The 19775-nt window shown below is 47.3% G+C and overlaps 5 protein-coding genes across 5 annotated transcripts; 1 reads left to right on the top strand and 4 right to left on the bottom strand.

The window, feature by feature from the left end:
- Nucleotides 1-354: 354 nt before the first annotated feature.
- On the bottom strand, nt 355-2246 carry L203_104327 (uncharacterized protein; the record flags this gene model as incomplete). Its single annotated transcript, XM_066213714.1, has 3 exons — nt 355-1048; nt 1130-1138; nt 1588-2246. The coding sequence occupies 3 exons, from the start codon at nt 2244-2246 to the stop codon at nt 355-357; spliced, it is 1362 nt and encodes a 453-aa protein (XP_066069811.1).
- A 2215-nt stretch (nt 2247-4461) lies between these two features.
- L203_104326 (uncharacterized protein) lies at nt 4462-6517 on the top strand (the record flags this gene model as incomplete). Its single annotated transcript, XM_066213713.1, has 10 exons — nt 4462-4693; nt 4747-4810; nt 4854-4944; nt 5001-5560; nt 5617-5684; nt 5744-5768; nt 5819-5841; nt 5896-6199; nt 6248-6444; nt 6498-6517. 10 exons carry the CDS (start codon nt 4462-4464, stop codon nt 6515-6517), a joined length of 1584 nt encoding a protein of 527 aa, XP_066069810.1.
- An 872-nt stretch (nt 6518-7389) lies between these two features.
- On the bottom strand, nt 7390-11088 carry L203_104325 (uncharacterized protein; the record flags this gene model as incomplete). The annotated part of the gene is made up of 6 exons (XM_066213712.1): nt 7390-7521; nt 7574-8096; nt 8145-9763; nt 9808-10524; nt 10569-10798; nt 10845-11088. The coding sequence occupies 6 exons, from the start codon at nt 11086-11088 to the stop codon at nt 7390-7392; spliced, it is 3465 nt and encodes a 1154-aa protein (XP_066069809.1).
- Nucleotides 11089-12713: 1625 nt separating this feature from the next.
- Nucleotides 12714-17506, bottom strand: L203_104324 (uncharacterized protein; the record flags this gene model as incomplete). The annotated part of the gene is made up of 3 exons (XM_066213711.1): nt 12714-14377; nt 14423-16402; nt 16444-17506. The coding sequence occupies 3 exons, from the start codon at nt 17504-17506 to the stop codon at nt 12714-12716; spliced, it is 4707 nt and encodes a 1568-aa protein (XP_066069808.1).
- Nucleotides 17507-17871: 365 nt separating this feature from the next.
- Nucleotides 17872-19446, bottom strand: L203_104323 (uncharacterized protein; the record flags this gene model as incomplete). The annotated part of the gene is made up of 4 exons (XM_066213710.1): nt 17872-18391; nt 18583-18721; nt 18785-19298; nt 19345-19446. The coding sequence occupies 4 exons, from the start codon at nt 19444-19446 to the stop codon at nt 17872-17874; spliced, it is 1275 nt and encodes a 424-aa protein (XP_066069807.1).
- Between the last annotated feature and the right edge of the window lie 329 nt (nt 19447-19775).

Genomic DNA, 19775 nt, shown 5'->3' with positions numbered 1-19775 from the left:
TAGTAATTACGTATTCCTTAAATAATACCAATTGTAATTACAGTGACGCACTCAAGCCTACACCTATCCGTAATATACACCGCGCCTATCTGCCACTGATTACTTATTCTCCGACAAATCGTGATCTATCTACATTAGGTCACGTGAGAGTTACACTCGCTCTTCTTTTAATTATTATCTTATCTATACTTGATGTACATGCAACATATATACACACGTATATTAACTATCAACTATCAAACTTTGTTAACGTCGGCTGAGATGTCTCTGGCTTCATCAAGATCGACTTGGAGAGGATGGTCCATCCAGTAGTCTGTTGGGTCAGTAGACCTGGATTGACACAGCGTCGGCAGGTCACCATCCTCGACCTCCGCCATAGGTCGTGCCGTATGGACCACCTCCACTTCCGCCGTAGTACGTGCCGTATTGAGCACCTCCACCTCCACCACGATAGTCGTGGTATGCGCTGGGATCAAACCCAGTCGATGACGGTGAGTAACGATAGCCCGTTGCTTGCGGACTATAGGCCGCACCTTGACCCTGCTGCCTGGTGTACAAGGCCTGGTGGAGTACAACAGGATTGGGCTTGCTGACGACAGACGCGACACCAGGAGGCATCCTGCCAGACAAGGGACCGCGATGTGCGTTCTCGGTAAGTTCCGGCTTCATGCTTGCGAGTACAGAGACAACGCCAGGATCCAACATGCCAATGTCGCTGAGAACGGTGAGAACCTCGATCACCCAGTCCTCGCATGACCAATAGTTGAAACCTGTATCGGGACCTATCAGCTCATATTGGATCCGGACGCTTTGAGCCACCCTAGACACTATCTCCTCGGGATTGAAGTTGTAGGTCCCAATGAGTGTGTTGTTGATGAGAGTTCTACTGTTTCTGGTGCCGATGCTTGACTTCTTCTCATACACGAATGCGCCCACTGAGCCGATGATACGGTAGGATGTGAATGAGGGAAGCATCCCACCCTTGGTCATTAGCTCCCAATGGATAAGCGGGAAGCTGTATTTCCTGACTAGCTGTAACATATGCATGCTATGTGTATGGTTAATGGATCAAACCGGAACGGGTTGCTCTTCAGCTTGTACAGAGCGGTACATATAAGTGTAGACATACCTGGTTGTTCTTTAGCTTGTACTAACAGGATGTGTGTGTAATATACCGGCCGCTGATAATCTCTTTAGCATTCCAAGTGGCAAAAATAAAACCAGTACTACTATATGTCTATATATATGTATACAAGACAATAAAGATATGGAGAACAATGGTGATGACTATAACAATAAAGGTCATGGTATACAGAATTACATGACCTTGATAACAATTGGATCAATAGATTCCAACATGTACAAAGAGGTAAAGAGAACCAGAGAAGAGTGCATATATATGTATGTAAATACAGCTGAGGATGCACAACATGTGTAGTAGGACACATGGTTAATAACGTTGTCAACACGTTGTCGACACATTGTTCTCGGCAGTCTGTGGGTCTAACTCGTCAATCCAGTGGCATGTAGCGCTGTATAAGCGACCGATCCCTAAACCCCACGCTTAGATTGCGGTCCGTTACACACCGCTCCCAGCAGCTGGGGTAGATACCAGACCATTCCCAATCAATTATCCCTGAAAGATGGTCGTTGTGGACGAGTATGTTGCATGGTAGGAGGTCGCCATGGGTAACCACCAGCTTGCACCCCGATGCTATCTCCCTCGACAGCATATCCATATCAAAGGTTGATCCTCCCACTTCCCGCACTATGTCTTGCTGTTCGAGTAGTACCGAGGGTGGACCGGGTCTCAAAAAGCCATGAGCGAGATTGTCGTGATCAAGGCCCGAGTCGCACTGGACGATGCCTCTCACCGTCCCATGCTGACCAGAAGGGTCGATCTCGTCTGGGTCTATGTTGCGCAGCTTGACGAGAAACGATCTGATTTCGTCGCAGACCTGGTGCACCTGCTCTACTGTAGCTCCAGCTCCAATGTACTCGTCGAAGGTCACACCAGGCAGTTTCTCCATGATGATGACGCTGATCCCGCTATGCCGAGTGAAGGAAACAGGAGTCGGCACTAGGTCGGGGAAGATCTTGTTCATGGTCTCTGTCACCATGTACTCGTACTGAGAGACATACATCCCGTACTTGACTATCAGTGTGTCGTTCAACTTTATCACACTGGCATCAGTGATACCATAGTCAACCGACAGCGCATCTAGTGTCGGACTGATGACCACCATCGCTGGCGAGAGTGTATGTTGGGTCGCGCCTGGACAGAACGCAGAGGGTTGTTATAGGTGGCGATAACATTTTGGTAACTAGACTTGATCTGATATATACAACTCTAGAACCAGAACAATCTCTTAATCCCACATAATGCCGAGAGTGGCAGCACGCCTACCAGCACTCCCTCTGACGCCTCTATCTGCTTACAATCTATTAAAATAAATCTCTCTCCATGTCATCTGCAGTGTATTGACTTGTCCCAACTATCCAAATCCTAGTCCTGCTCATTCTTTGCTTCTTCCTCTCTCTGCACAACCTTCAAGTCATCTCGGTTCGTTTTGTGACGTGGTCCAGGAAGAGCTTCATAAGGACATCAGCCTTCTCAGCATCGGTTCTGAACTATTCGAGCTTCCATACGCCATTATCAAGTTGTCCGTGGATGGTATGATGCCTCATCTCAAACTGTTTTGACTTTCGGTTCACCCAGGATCCTCTGCCAGTTGGATAGCTCCTTGATAATCACAATGTAGTGTGATTGGCGAGTTGCCGACCGATACTCCAAGTTCTTCAAGCAATTCTCGTCGGTAAACCACCCACTGTAGGGCTGATTAAGAGCGCTGAAAACTATATCCCGTCGTGGACTGCCTTGTTTCCGTACATCCTGCATCCATCCATCCTCCAACGACATCTGACTTTTGCTCCCCCTCCTCAACGTAGTCCATCGTCCCTTGTGATGGAGGTACGCCGCGAGCAACGCCTGGTTCCAAGATGAGTCGCTGGTGCTGAGCATTGACGCACCAAGTAATCATCGGCCAAGCTGATATCTCGCCTGGTTGCACCTGCCATCCACATGAAGCAACTCATTCCCTATAGGCTTTCAGTGCCGCTCCTGCACCCGTCATTCTAGTCCTTGAGTTTCCATTTTTATTCGCTGCCAGTGGTACAGGATCGTAACGAGTTTGTTCTGGGATGTCCTTGTCATCCATGCCGTATCCAGCTACCGAGAGTCGCATGGTGAAGGTTCCATAACCCTTGATGTGCTTCTTGAACCTCCTGAACAAGTCCATGCTGTGACCAGCCAACTTATTATTGCCATTTCGTGTATCTGAATGTTTACACCTATGTCATGTACCACTAACAAGCAATTTGGAGCTCTGTTCTTTTGTAAATTATGCCGACAGCATCCCAGCTACACAAGTTTCTTGACATTAGATATATACATTGCGGTTTCCGTGCAGGAAGATGGCTATGGGAAGAGCCATACTGGGTGAGACCGTGGGAGTCGTCCGATGAGCCAATCTGCAAGCTTGACATATCTATTGAGGGTGTTGACAGCTGAGAGTTGAAAAGTATTGAGTTTGAATGTATATGTTATATAAAACACAATTTGAAAAGTTGAACAGCGGCTTTTTGAGCTGAACACATAAAAACCCAGTGCCATTCGGACTAAACGGAATACAGCCGAAATTTGCTTCCGCCATTACGTATCCTGTTCAGTTCATGAAAATAATTTACCCTACTTGTAATCTATTTATATCTACATTTCCTTTTTACATCTTCCCGTGGTCACCATAGGAGATTTCAACTTTTGGCTTCATTCCTCGAATATCGGCTCACCATTCTCTTTATCTACTACGAATATTTGGAAAAGATGGCATGTACAGAGAGCGAGACGCAAGTAGTTGATTTGGGTTTACTAAACGATGAAGATGTCGTAAACTGACGCTCACCGTTGGCTGTATCACTGACATTTGATATGACCTTAAGTTGTTAGGTAATACGCAAGGGCAAGTGGCGGAATAAACCATGCAAGTGGTTAGTAACCGACAACTCATTGGGAAAACAGTAATGGCTAGCGGAATAGCTTTGTATAAGGGTAGATAGAACTAGGAGTTTCTTAAGCCCTGGATAGATGAGTGGCCCAGAAGAAGGTTATCTCTTTGGATGCGAAAGCGTGATACGGTCGGATACCGGTGGCTTTGGATGGATATTGTCGGCAATGCGGAAGAGATGTTCCATGTGGGACAAAAGTCCCATGACCTATGGGACTACTCGCATCAGGAAGCAATCGTTGTAAATATATATGAGAAGGACAATGAGGAGGGCTTAAGTCTATAACGGTATTTATCGCACTGAAGTCTGCAACTGACTTTGGGTTAACGCTTTGCTCACTATCGCAAGGCTTTGAATTTGTGTTGACAAGTGACTTGGATTGGACTATCATCGACCATGTCTCGGCACGCCGCTTTTCGAGAGGACCTGGTGGATGTCGAGAAGAGTGCTGAAGAGCAGAGAGAGTACGCAGAGACTGACAAACAAGCACCTCTGCATCCTACCGCCACTCGCACGACAGAGGGAGCCGATACTGAAAAGGGAAGCACTGGATATGCTGGAAGCGAATCGGGCCTGGTGCACAAGAAAGAGTTGAAAAAGGCTGAGAGAAAGTTACTCACAAAGCTTGGTAAGAGACAATGAGTGAGGATTGAATGTGTCGAGTTGACAGCGTCGGGATAGATGTTGCCATTTTGCCTTTTGCTGTGCTCTTGTACCTCAGTGCATACTTGGACAGAGGAAATTTGTATGTAAAAGACACTGCTGTATGTGCGCTGACAAGATCCCAGGGCTAATGCCAGGTTGCAAGGTCTTCAAGAGCAAGTTTTGGATGGCAAGGACAATAATTATTCTATTGCGCTTTGCTGTTTCTTCATTACTGTGCGTTTATTGCAAGGCTTTGAGATACATTGAACGTTGCTGATCCTCAGATACAGTATATCGTATTCTCTGTGCCCGGGACACTTCTTGCTAAGAAATTCCTTCCTTCCCGGTCTATTGCTTGTGGTGCCATGATTTGGTCGATTGCAGCTACTTGTCAAGCTGCAGCATTCAACAAAGCTGGCCTCTATGTATGCAGGCTTTTCGTGGGTGTAGGCGAAGCCATGTTTGGGCAAGCTATGGCTTTACACCTTTCTTTCTGGTATACCAAGTCCGATCTGGCCAAGCGTGTTGGGCTTTTCATTTCAGCTGGTGCTGTTTCGGGCGCCTTTGGTGGTTTGATCTCCTTTGGTGTCTCAAACATTAAACATGCTTCTATCGAACAGTGGAGGATTCTGTTCTTGATTGAGGGTTGTCCTTCTATCCTTCTCGCCATCTGCGTTTTCCTGTTTTTGCCCAACAAACCTCAAATCAGCAAGTATTTGAATGAAGAGGAACGGACCATTGCTTTGACTAGGCTCAATGCCGAGAATAACGTGGAAGCAGATACAGGGATTGACTGGAGAGGTGTGAAACGGAGCTTGACAGATTGGAAGACTTATACTGTGAGCATCGCGTAAGCTAATTGTCGCAAGCTATGCCGTAGCTGAAGCTGAAACGTATCCCATTTAGTTACTCCTGCATGAACCTTACTCTTGGTTCCGTTAGCGGATTTCTTCCAACGATTATAAAGGGTTTTGGTAAGTAGATACTCGTGATGTTGTAAACGATTGAGTCAAGTTCTGATATCACTTTGTAGGCTATACTAATGCCCGAGCACAGCTGTGAGCTTAGCTTTTGGATGTTCTTTTTAACCAGCTAACGGTTTACGCAGATTCACCGTCCCTCCCTATTGTGGTATGTCAAAAAGAACTAGGTCACCGAGTCATGGCTGATTGGCATTCATGCCAGTTGCTCTAGTATTCATGCTGATAATCACTTCTTGGTCGGACTGGCGTCAGTCTCGTGGCCTGCCAGTTGCTTTCGTCTTTGTGCTGGGCATCGTCGGGTGGGCTCTTCTTCTCTCACTTGATGCCCATGACCATTACTCGGCAAGATACTTTGCTTGTATCTGCATTGTCACTGCGGGGTACACAAATATACCATTGTTGATGAGTTGGCAAAGTGGCTGTACCGGCAATCAAAGTCAGAGAGCTACGAGTTTGGGTATGCTCAACACTCTTGGACAATGCCTGTCTTTAGCCGCTGCTTTTCTGTAAGCTACAGCAGGCTGATATTGCAGGAAATGCTCACCGATTTGCAGATTTCCAAAGAAAGAGGGGCCACAGTATCGTAAAGGTGCCTCAGTTAACCTTGCCTTTCAAGCTCTTGGTCTCATTATAGCTCTTTCAATGACATCGTATTACCGTTGGGAAAACAGACGTCGTGACAAGGTAGAAGGGGGCAGTCCGCCTAAGGGAACACCAATCAATGTCCTGGAGGATCATGATCTCGCTGTTGGTTAGTACTGATGTTTGATGATCTGTTACGATACTTAAACTGACGAGACGCAGGCTTCCGCTACGTTCCGTGATTTAATTGTAGAGTGGAGAAAATTGCCATAGCTCAGACTTGTTTTTTCTACCATTTTTTGCAATTTGTTTTCATGTCTTTGGAACTAACATTCCAATGAAGTACAAACTAGATATGGGTTAGACAAGATTGGAGATTGGAATAGACAGAGATCAAAGAAAGGAAAGTGTGCTGATAACGACGCAAGCAAGGCGTGATCTATTTTTGGTGGTCAACAAGTATTGTAATAGTGGTTCATAACACATAATGTATTTGGATTTTGATTACAAAAGAAGCAAGCGGCTCAATATATGATATATGTATAGTTGATAAGCTACTGATACCAAACTACTGACAGTTTGCCGTCTATCCACACCACCTGATGATCTATCTTGTTATGCCTCTAGCGGATGTGCATACTTGATTTTGCGATGAAACGTTTTGGGAGTTCACAAGCGGAAATAGAAGAGGGAAAGCCTTGCAGCTTCGTTTTCGTTATGGGTTGGGCGAGAGCTTGCAAGATCCACCAAGATCCACCACCATTACCTTTACATTGACTGAGACTATCAACGAGTCTCATTTATCCAATCATAATTATGAATGAGTCAAAAGTGATAATGCAGCGTTTGAAGTATTTTCATTATGCAAAGATAGTACATGTATTCTATACAGTACATAATGATGCAGTAATCCGCTAATACCTCTACAAAATGCTAATACTGATGCTATTATATAATATGGTATCCCAAATAATGGAAAGTGCAATGTTTCAAGTATACATACCACTGTTGGCTTAATCCAAATATGATTCAGCTTTGGATGTATCAAGTATAAGGTGCGAGATATATTTCCAGCTCCTTAGAAAAGAGCAAAAGCCGTCTGTTGTTGCTGTCGTTATTGGTGATATTGCTGCAGTTGCTGCTGCTGCTGTTTTTGCTGCTTGACTTGTCCCTCAAAGGCAACATTTGCGATAGCGGAAAAAGGCGGTAAAGTTTGATGTCTTTGTTCGTCGTAGTCTGCTGGCGGCTTTCGCAGTATCAACGATAGTTATTTTGACAGAATGAGTCAATATACTTACAACTCGAAACATTGGGTTGATCTTCCCACCTCCAACTTCTCTCCAATCACCTATACTCGGTAATACTGTCCCACTCTGAACTGGAATTTGCCCCCTCTGTCGCGCAATCTCAGCACTCATCGCTACCGTGTTTGCCTTTGGGGTCCCATATATATTAATTGGTGCACTGTCGTGCCCTTCCAGCACCGTTTCAGGGTATGAGACCTCTAGACCATGCCCATGCCCGGTAGGAAGTGATCTCTGACTAGCGCTTGTACTGTGTACAGGTACCTGTGCGATATGAGATAGAGTCTGTGGCTGAGCTAGATGACCAAGCGAGGAGGTTGAAGAAGCGGCACCGACATTGGCGCGTATCTTGAAATCGTGCGCAAGCTGAGATTCGAGGGAAGCATTCGATCGAGACATGAGATGATGAGAATGCGAAGGATGAACTGGTAGAGACGAGGATGAAGTAGATGGTGTACGCTTGTCGTGTCTAATAAGTGGGTCTATCCAATCTCCTCTCGTACGTCTAGGTCCAGGACTATAAATTATCAGCTAACACTCCATGATGCTAATTTAGCAGACATACTCGCTATCTACAGTCCCAACAGTTAATACACTTCTGCTCCTCAGAGAACGCTGCCCAAAGCTGCTCATCGAGTGATCATCATCATCATCTCGTCTGCGCGCTTTGTGCCGAATCTCATCCCAACCATTGGCGTCATCGTATTCTTTTAGAGCTCCTGCACTTAATCCACTTCTACCTGAATGTCCCGATTGAGCCGATGCTTGGCTTCGTATACTTCCTATTGATTGACTGGCTTGGGTAGCAGAATAGTTTCGCAGTTGGTTAATGCCGACAGACGAGGTAGCATAGAGTCCTTGGAGAGCCGGAGCTTCAGAGACAAGGTTGGTTGAAGAGTACTCAATTTCACTCTTAGATTTGGTTTGATTTCGAGCTTCGATGAGTTGATTTCTCTTTTGCATGACCGCTCGCGCCCTCTCTTTTTGCTTCTGTGCTGCCGCTTCTCGTTGAGCTCTGGCAAGCTCTTTGGCCTGCCTTTCTGCCTCCTTCTTGGCCTTTTTAGGGTCATCCACCATATTCGCGGTGGAAGCACCTAGCCCTACCACGGCTCCAGTGTGTCTGTTTTGAGGCCTGTTGCCAGATTGTGTTCTCTTGAGCGACTCGCCACTGTAACCGTTTTCATCTACTGTAGCAAGATTCGTCGTAGAAGACTTTTCGAGCCCACCAAATACAGAGGATAAACCCCATTTTTTCTTTTTGCCCGTAAGGCTAAGTTTCTCTGACCTAACAGCACCGACAGTAGGCTCAATAGGAGGAGGAATAGGAATATTATGTTGGGAATCATTGTATTGTTGTTGTTGCTGTACGTAGGCTGTGACATTTGCACTTGAATGACCATACGATCCCTGTTGCTGAAACCGGGTTTGAGCATGGCTTTGGGCCTGAGCAGGTAATGGAGTCTGCTCAATAGAGGTTGAAGAAAAGTTGATGACGGGCGAATTTGATCTTCGCGAACCTTCATAGACACTTCCGTCGTACAAGGTAGAAGGTGCCATAATAGATCTCGTCGAATCGATTTGTAGGTCATCCACTTGCTGATACAGCTGCGAATGATCGTAAGCTTGACTGGATTCCTGGTATCGTGATGCAGGAGAAAGTGGTGGACGATGTCCGTAAGAAGAAAGATCATCAGTAGGAAGGTCAAGCTCGCGTAACTGATGGACAAGCGCCGAAGAAGATGCATTGGCAGTTGGGCCTTGCACGTGTTGAGGAAAGAAAATTCTTGAATCGCTGTGATGACTGCTATCTGGAGTAGAAACAAGCGGAGGTAGAGTCCGAATGTCACCATTGGCGAACGCTGGCCTCGCGTCTTGCGGAGAGTAGGTATGAGAAGGCGGTAATTGCCTTGATACGGCATTGGCTTCTTGGTACGAGATCGAAACGGTTCCAAGAGTAGGGCGAGGAATAGCATAAGGTGGAGGCTGACCGACTGAGAATGGTATACTTGGTAGAGGCGGAGTCTGTTGGAGATGAGGCAACGTCTCATGAAAGTAGGGATGATCAATACATTGGGCCGAAGTTAATCGGTATTTAGGATTATACCGTAATAATTCCACAATACAATCAACTAGTGACTGGGGAACCTTTTCGTTGAATAAAGACTTAATTTTCACAGGTTTTCGCTGTATGGATGTCAGTTAATCTGACAAGCTCAAACGAAATGTACCTTTGGGAATGAAAACCCAACATTCTTGGCTAATTTTATGCCCGAGTTCCATGGACCTCCACCGATTGTCATTCCCCTCTCGTCCACACCATACTCTGAACTAGGATCACCTAGTGTCTCTGTGATTCTGTATACCTGATCAATTTCGCTCACGCCTGGGAAAAGCGGTTTGAGATTAAGCATTTCTGTCAGAATAGTACCGAGAGCCCACATATCTACAGGTGGTCCATAATCAGATGAGCGAAGGAGTACCTCGGGAGCTCGATACCATCTTGTGGAGACATATTCGGTGTACGGCGGGAGGGAGTCCGTCGCTCGAGCTAGACCAAAGTCTGCAAGTTTGACAATAACCGACACATCTTTTTCGTATCTGAGTTCTCCCGCTCTGGAGATGTTACCTCTAGCGGAATTAATTAGTTGTAAAGCCTCTGCTGTAAGATAATCAGCAAGGCCGGTGGTCGTCACAAGCAGGTTTTCTGGTTTCATATCTCGGTGGAAATAGCCGTATCCATGGATATGGCATAACCCAGCCGAGATTTGATGAAAGCAGGAAGCGATGAGACCAGCGGCTAGAGGCCGTCCTCTTCGCGATTTAGTCAATTGGTACAAGTTCCCTTCCATACACTCAAACACAAAGTAAAGTTCGTGCGATTTGGGGGAGATGAAAGCGTCATATAATGGGATAATAGCATGATGTGGCGGAATTTTGCGTAAAGACTGTTTGTTTCAGCAAACCCCCTACACCTGAGACGGCCACTCACAACAAGCTCTCCTAAGCTCCTAGCCTGCGTCCAACCCCCTTCCCATACCCTCTTCATTCGTTTCAAAGCGACCAGCCTCTTTCCTGACCATTCAGGCCTTGCTCCGGCCCCACACTGCATCGCCGACAACAGAGTATTTGACTTCACCGGCGAGTGCCAATCACATAACCACACCGTCCCAAAAGAGCCATCTCCAAGACATTTCAACTCGGTATAAGACCGATCGGCACCTGTTTCTCCGTAAGTGCCATGTAGTGAGAGAAAACAACCACCTACAAGGATCTTCAACACCGACCCGACCATCACCCTCTGTGTCATCGCGCACCATCCGCTCCGCCCTATCTCTTCTCTCCCTCCGCCCAGTTATCTCCTTTCCATTCCGGTTTCCATGCTTATCTTCTGTCGCTGCGATATGATTCTGCCCATTCCGTGCTTGTCCATTATGGCAGTTGCCTGTTGATATCTGCATCTTTTGTCCATCCAACCAACTGCCGCTTCTGGCAGTTGGACCAGGAGGCATGGGAGCAGTCGAAGAGTCTCCCCGGGAGTTATCGTGATGGATACCGTGTATGGCCGTGTTTTACAATACTGGTATGACTTGCAATGCTGTCTTTGTGGTACAGACCAACGGTGTAACGGTCGTCGACGGGCAGTTGGCAGAAGACTGGCGATTTTATCTTTTTCTAAAAGAAAGAGTTAGATGTTGAATCTCTATATAATCTGTGAAGGAGTTACAGCGGAGACAAATCACCTCATGGGCTCGGACGCTCTGTGGCAGTTGACTGGATTACCGTGTGCGTGTGAAAACGAAACGAGTGGCAAAAAAAATGGAGACTATAAAAGCAAAGCGAATAAAATTAAGAAATAGCAAAAACCCAGAAATATCCAAAATAGGTTAGTCGTGGATCACTTGGCGCTACTCTGCCTTGTATATCGTTTCTCCGTCTTTTCTTGCCACCACATTCCATTTTATCCGTTACTTTCTTTTCTCTTTCCATCTATTTTCTTTCCGAGTATTGCAAAACAGCAAGAAATTCAGAGACACCGCTCGCCGTCTGGCATTATCACATCCATCTCCAGCCCACATGATTGCGGTTCGGCGCAAACAGCCATCCATGACTCTGTACTCTGGAGCCGCATTACGTGGCTGACAACACAAGGGTCACTGGCCGCCACCAATCACCGCCGGAAACTCATCCTACGTCTACAAACATCCAGCAAAGCTTTCGCAACCGGTCTGTCACGACAAAGAGACCTGGCGGATGGCAAAAGGCTGACAACAGTTACGCGTGCCAGTATCTGTTCTAGCGCCGATTTACCAGCTTTGCCCCTGACAAATCAAACATCCCTTTTTGGCTTTGACCTTTCGGCCACCCTTTAGCTATAAGCATGTTTATGTTTGACAAACATACGCTATGCGGCACTCCTGACCGGATATCCTGAAGCTACAGTGGCAAGTTTGGGTGATAACGTAACGACATGACTTGGATTCAAGATGCAGCGAACAGCATGGGCCGGTAACAGCCCATAACAATGCATGAGATGGCACTGGTCAAGGCACGATGCAAAAGACACGGCAGTGATTATGGAAGCAAATGGGTGTTGTAAGCAAGGTTGGATGCTAAAAAGCGATATTGGCATGTGCTCATCTGTTTGCTGTTTATTTTGGAACCGCGCTTAATCGACAAAATTATCACAGCTCGAATCTCTGTCGGCTTGTGGCTTATGGAATGGTCTACTCAAAATGCAACTCAACTACCTGGTTTGACAACCTAATGGTAAACCACCACATACTCAATTCGCTTGCATGTTTTATCTCTGGAGATTCTCAACTTATGGCCACCAACTGCAAACGTAATACAAGATCTGTCACAAACGCTTACAGCGGTCTGCCGTCTGCATGACAGATGCATGAGTAGACAATACCAGTCAAATACTTGGGTCGTCACAACAGAAATTTGTTGCTGGCCATCTGCAATGCATTCACAATGGGCAATTCAAGATATCATGTATGATTGAGTCGATGACAACTAATTATATGAAAAGGTTTGTGTATGCAGTAATGTGAATTCCAAAAATCTCCCTCTCTATTCAAAGATTAATCCGTCGGGCCCGTCTTCTGACAGATACACTCTCAGCCACGAGTTACTCCTCCCTTACAAGCTTTAGCCACACATTGCCTACCATGCACTTGTCTCGCACAATCTCCCATGGGCCAAGCACTCCTCGTCCTTCAGCATCGCCCATAAGCCGACGCTCAATCTCTTGCTTCCCTTCGACTGTTCCTTCACTTTCCAACGAAACAAAACCTTCCCATGCTGGATCCGTACTCGCTTGACCGGCATGTATTTGGAAACCTGCTACATGAAGATAGCGTTTCGCGCTCACCCGAGCACCACTCGCTACTGTCATATCTCGTCTATCGTACGCCAATCGAAGTGATTCAAGAGCCTCTTGACCAAAAGGCGTAAGGTCAAGATAAATAATTTGCGGTGCAGGGAAAAATGAGTGATAATACGATGGGGCAAATTGGAAGGCATTAATTGCAGGTGGAAGATGGCCATGGGATGCCATGTTGTATGAAAGAGGTAGAAGTAGGTGTCGCGTGAATGGAACATAGATCAAGACGTGCTCCGTGGTTCTAGGCGAACGAATAGCAGTATTAATGACCAAATCGCCCAACTTGAGCCTTCGCATTGCCCCACACTTCTCCAGCTCTTTTACAGCTGCGGCACATCCTTCGGAGCTTGGCCATCGCTTGACCTCCTCGGAAAGAGGTACAAACACCCTCAGGAGCGGAGCTCTGTCAAGGACAAATGGTATAGGTTTGTCAAAAATTGGCTCGATGCGTTTAATTCCTGGCGAAGGCGTATACAGATCTCGGCGACTAAGACCGTCTACTGATGAGCTTCCATCATAGTCTGATCGACGACCACTTCGTCCTTGTTCACTTGTGCTTGAAAAACTTCCCCGTGTACCGCTTCCACCACCAATAGGAGGCGGCATTGGCATGCTTGCTGGGAAACCCGGTACAGGTGGCGCGTTTCTATCCACCGCAAACGAAGCCCTTGATGAGTTTATGCTCCAAAGTCGATTGTTTATCATAGACGGACTACTCTGTACTGAGAAAATCGATCCAGGTCTACTGCTACTTTCTACCAAACTTGTCCGAGATCGCTGAGGATCGCCATGCCGCTTAAAATTGTACCGTTTCGCGCTTGGATAGCTAACAGGTGGTAAATTTGCTTTACCAGAAGGTATAGGGGCGGCAGACGGATATAGCGGCATATCACTGATACTTGCTGCTGAACTCCCCATTGATTTTTTCCTGAAAGACATACTTGTTGCTGCTGAAACGAATGATCCAACACTACCTCGTCGACGAAGTTTGCTTCCAGCAGAACCTGGTTGACTGAGAAATTCAGAGTCCATCAGAGGTTCTTCTTTGGGCTTGGCTGCGAGTGGTTCAGGCATGATTATTTCTACTACTTTTTCACTCTTTGGCATTTTTCCTCGTCCCAATTGGCCTGCGATACAAACGGCGTCGGGGCCGACTATACTATTCACTCGCGATCTATGCCTTTCTCTCGTTATCAGACTACTCTGGGAGGTGGAAAATGAAAAGCTGTGCGTGGCGATGGTCAAGTCATCTTCAAATGGCAAAGGAGCGGGGCTTGGGAACAAATTTTGTGAGAGAGAACGAAGGTGTAAAACGATAAGGGTATGAGAAAGGCACAGGTGTTGTAGAAGAGGGTGCCATTGATGAGGATAGGTACTAAAACTTGCTGGGTCGTGCAAAAGAGATTCCACTAAATTATACGTGTCAGCTTGAGTTCCTGTTGGATTTTGCTTACAGAATCCTTCCCAGACAGTCAAGTTTGGCCAACTTCTTTGTCCTTCTCTACTCTTATATTTACTCACACTCATCCCCCATTCTCGCAAGACCCATCTTCCGATAATCTCGCCACTAAATCTTTTTCGGATCGCGTCGGAAGCGCCCATCAACGACAAAAATGAATTGATTGGCATGTACGGCAATAGTGTAGCCTGTATAGATGGATAGGCAAGAATAAATGTGATTGTCGCGCGGGGTCTGGCGCCTCTCAGGGTAGCTGGCGGAAGAGGGTTTGAAGGCAAAAGAGATGGAAGTATAGGGACGGAGGAGCTTTTAGGTAGACCAAGTGATGGTTGCGGTCCTGATCGACATTGTCGCTGATCATGCTGCATTGGATTTTGAGAATCTTCAAATAAAGTCGATACTTTGAGATCTGATTGCCCGCCAAGAGGAGAAAATATTATTTCTTGTCTCTCCCCATGCAATTTTTCCATTGGCTGCACAACTCGCTGATTTGCTCGAGCAGAAGAAATCCTAGGGGGAAGATTCTCTCCCGTTAGTGGTGCCATTGTCCGTTGATTAGCCGGATCATATTCTTGTCCTTGCGTTGGATGTCTTTGATTTCCTCTGGCTTGTGTTGCCGGGCTTGTCGAAGACAATGAACCAGGAGTTTTTCTTGGGTCAACCAGAGGAGGTAATGTAGATGAGTGAGGAAATTCAAAATGGAGTGATTGAAAGATGGGCTGCTCTAACGTAAAATGTTCCGGTGTTATTGTTGACGTTTTGGTTGAAACAGACTGAGAGTCTGACATTCTCTCAGCATGTGTTGAACTATCTTGAGGTACAGAAGCATCATTGATAGGTCGTGGCTCGGCCTGCAATGGCACAAGGTTCGCTGGCCGCCCGTCAATCTTTCTATCACTCTGATTCATTTGTTTCCTTTGAGATCCAATACTAGCTAGAGTTGCAGGTGTACCTTGACCAGGAGGGTGAGGGAGAGGCCTTCTCTTCATCTCACCCACCGGCGACGAAACAATACTTTCTACAGACAGCGTAGTGGTATGGCCCTTCCTACTTGTCAGTGAACCGGGATTTGATTCAAGTGAATCTTTTCTAATCGATGCAGCCACAGCCATCTTGTACTTGCTCGCCTCGCTTAGTGCCTCTGTCAATATTGGAGATGAAGATTGTTGCGTTGTTTCTGTTTTCTCGGAGGACATATACCCGTGGCGAGTGGAGGCGATGGGCGATGATTTTGATGAGCTTGTAAGAATTGGATGAGCAGTGAACGATTTTGGTGGAGTAGTCAGTGGATTTGAGGACTGATGCAGACCGTTAGTTGGCAATAGTGGACCCGATTCTGACTGAAGCATAGATCGCGGTTGGGGTTGTTGTTGTTCCTTCGACTGCTCTTGTGAAGTCACTTGCGCTTTTTTTCTCTCCCGCTCATGTCTTTCATCTCTACTTTGCTGCCACTTCCAATTCCGTTCCAGGAGATGTTCCTCCAACTCTTGCCCTCGAGCTACACTCATCTGTCCTGCCATACCCGGCCCAGTCTCGGGAGGAGCTGCTCCAGGCGGCAAAACTAAAGTCGGACTCTTCATTGAGCATCGATCATGTACAAGTGAACTGCTATACGCTGGCGGAGCTTCTGTGGGTATTGGAGGACTGATAGGCTCAGCACCTTCAAGGCGAGTCAAGCCCAACCGCTGAGAGCTATCAGGTTGCGAATTCGGATGGTCGGGTGGTCGAGTGGGAGGAGGATGCCGGGGATTTGAGACGAGCAGAGGTGTGATCATGGGCTTTCCGCTTTGAGACTTGTCTCTCTCCCGCAATTGTCCCGGGACCGGAGCGCTTTTGGATGCCTCAGCCATCTCAAATGGTAGAGAAGGTAAAGGCGATAGAATTGGTTTACTGCGTAGTGATGAACGAAGATCACCATGCAAACGGGAAGATGTTCTGGCAGTAGGCTGAATTGGTTTTGGCTGAGGATACCCATCTATCTCTTGTCAGTCTGAAAGCTCTTAATTCTAAACTCACCACTCCTTGTCTCTCTCAGAGAGTTCACTTTATTCCCTCGAAGAGGTTCGTGTCCTGTGGGTGATGGAGACACCATCCGAGACTTGTGTTCCACTGGGGACACGTACCGAGACAATCGCACCCCTCCGTGGTCCGTTGAACTACCAGGTGGTGATACCGGCGGGCTTGAATTACTCGCAAGAGCGGCATGGATGGGAGCACGGTTTTGTGAAGACGTCTGGAATGGTTTGTAAGACTGTTGCGTCTGTGATGGTGACCTGGAAAGTTGGACGACATGAGGTTGCGGGAAAGAAGGATAAGGTCCTTGTACAGAAAAAGGCTGTACTGGGGCCGAGTAAGGTCCTTGGGAATGGAAAGGCTGCATTGGATAGCTTCCAAGAGGAGTTGCCGCAGGGAAATTGGGATAAGGTCCAACAGAAGAGTCCATCTCTGACAAGATCCCAGCCGTACCAGGAAATAGAGCATCAATAGGCGTTGTCCCTACCTTGTTCCGTTGCAACGGACCATCTTCTGCCACGTCAGTTGGATCCTTCACATTCGACTCACTCTTGAGCAAGCCTCTGTCCTTTTTCTTTCCACTCTCTCTACGCGTATTTGGCTCCAATGTATCCAGTTGCTCAACCATGTGCTCAATAATTTCCTCTTTTGCCTCTCCCGGTTGCGACTTGTTGCTTGGCTGTACAAGTGGCGTGTTGGGACTACTGCTGACCAGCGACAATCTTCTGAAGAAACCTGGCTTTTTCTGCGCCGGCTGCTGCTGCTGGCCAACCATCATGGCTTCTACCGTACCCTCCTCCACAAGGCTCTTCCCGCTCTTCGCCTGTCGCCACTGCGGCTGAGCTGCCGGAGCCAGCACAGCAAGGTTCTGCAGGAGCTCTGTACTGCGCTGTCTTCTGTTGGCGTAAAATGCTGAAGGAGGAGGGAGACTACTTGGCTGCTCTGCCGATGACCCTATGAAAAGAGTAGAAGAAGATGGAGAACAAATGGATTCAGTACGCCTTTTTGTATCGAGCGGAAACGGAGCGAGGTGAAGGATGGAAAGTGGCGGAGAAAGGTTGGTCATGGGATTTTAAAGGTTAACAAAGGATTAATAATGTTAATATAACCACAGAGAAGAGGTCTGTGCTCACCTAGACGTGTTGTAATGCAAAAATATGAAATACAAATATTGATTAGAAATGTGTAAATTGAGGATTAGAAATTTTCCAACATTACAAAATGAATAGAACAGAATGGAAACAAAAATTATTTATTTAAATAAAAAAACAAAACGTTTAAAGCTTTCACTTGATTTATAAAAGTCAAGATATTCCAGCATAGCATAAGAACATCACTATTACCACAGTAAAACGTACAACGTACGCCAATCTAGACCAACACTGGCATGATGAGAGGATGCAAATCGTCCATGGTTGCGGATATATCTCTTCAACCCCATTCCACCCTTCCAAGACCGCGAGCTCCTTCGCCTGCCGCATCGCGAACGACCACCGTTCTTCCAAACAAGATACCTTGCTTTGCCAACCCGTCAAGCAACAGACGTCGATAGCCTTCCGACATCATCAAACCACCACCCAGGGCCAAGACTGACCGATGCGGCTTCACCACCGTTTGATCGCCCAAGAGCGACAGCACGAGCTCGACAAGAGGTTTGATGGCTTGCTTGGCAAGATGGAGAGCGGCAAGGTGAGACGCAGTCTCCATCTCTTCTTCCTGGCCCACCATGCTTTCCCTATCACTATCTCCGCCTTCGCTTCCCGGTGGTGTGGGCATTCCGCTACTCCCACCTCTCAACATTTCGTCTTCAGGGAAAGCCCACTTGAAGACGATTCTAGCGGCTCCTGCGATAAGCGCATTCCGCCTCGATGTTGCCTCGCCTTCGTCCTCCTCAACCATCCCTGAGCTTGTCAAGGAAGCAATGCTGATGAGATCCAGCGGATCATTCGTTCTAAAATACGTGAGAAGGTCTCGGTGGAATGGCAAGAGTTGCGGCGGAAGGGAGGAATAGATGCCAGAGGAAGCATGCCGGTCCGACAAGAAGAGCAGTGCACGAATGGCCAAACGACCTATCCAGAAAGCAGAGCCTTCATCACACAAACTATACTCGATGAGCCGATGCTCGACCGTTACCCAACTTACAGATATCCCCAGCCACGGACCACAGCGACATCCTCCAGAGGCAAACCTCTCCTCCTGCCCTCTCTCACCTTGATGGTCCGCCCAACGGTTCCTGTACCAGCTACGAGGGCCAGCACATGATCCATATGAAGACTCAAGGCTGGCGCAGCCAACAGATTCACATCTACACACTGTTAGCTCATACGGTACGCCCAACACGCACCGTTCGTCACTTTAACCCTGCTCTCGTCCAGGCCCAACGGTGCGGCGATGACCCTCGCAAAAGCCTCTTCATCCGCCCGACAACTGATACCGGCCAGGCCAAGCCATGCTGAACGAAATATGGGTGTGTTGATGGGCGGCAGCTTCGTCCTTGTGTGTCCGCGTGGCTGCAGCCGAGGCTCTACCGTAGCCGGTGTCGTAGGACGCGATGAATTCGGAGAAAGGTTGGCAGGATGCAGGGAGAGCGGCAAGGACGCGAGAGATTGCTGATGGCCATGGGCGATAGGGTTCATCACTGGAGGAAGGTACTGTTGTGCAAAAGATGCCGATCCGACCGACGAAGGCGGCGTTGGCAATTGGTTCTGAGCCAGTTGTGTAAACGGCAGATGGGAACCCAACACTGGCTCAAGAGGCGGTATGACAAGGTCGCTGGGAAGCATTGTTGGCGGGAGTTGGGCCAGTGCGCGGTACGTTGCGAGCAAAAGAGACTGGACTGCCAATGTATACCCAACACTCTGACTGTGGAAGATCAGCCTTGTCCCTCGTGGGTCAAACTCACACATTGGATGGCCCGGCGGAACCTCTCACTTCTAGACCGTCCACAGATTTTATGACGACATTGACTTTTGAGCCTCCGCCGTCTGCACATAGGATGAATCGCATAGTGCTTGGGATAGGATGAAAACCGATTGTGTTTATTATGTACTTTTGTTGACAGCTTCCAGAGGAGAAAAGAGAGATCTACAGTGACACCGGAGGGTTTATAGAGAATGGGAGATGCCGATCATGCAAAGGAGGGTTTATCCTTTTCGTCGACGGGTCTGGACGGGTCGAGAATGGCTCTGAGGGCTGCAATGGCCGGCGTTGTGAGTTTTTGGATGAAAAATAAAAAAAACAATAATAAATGTAAAAGAGAGAGAGAAAATGAAAAGGAATCCCAAACACACAGTTTAATCCGTTGTGTTTTTTGATGAAGCAGTCTAATTTGATTC

The sequence above is a fragment of the Cryptococcus depauperatus genome, chromosome 5 (assembly GCF_001720195.1).
Source record: "Cryptococcus depauperatus CBS 7841 chromosome 5, complete sequence".
NCBI classification, from domain to species: domain Eukaryota; kingdom Fungi; phylum Basidiomycota; class Tremellomycetes; order Tremellales; family Cryptococcaceae; genus Cryptococcus; species Cryptococcus depauperatus.
This window is presented reverse-complemented; position numbering and strand designations above follow the sequence as displayed.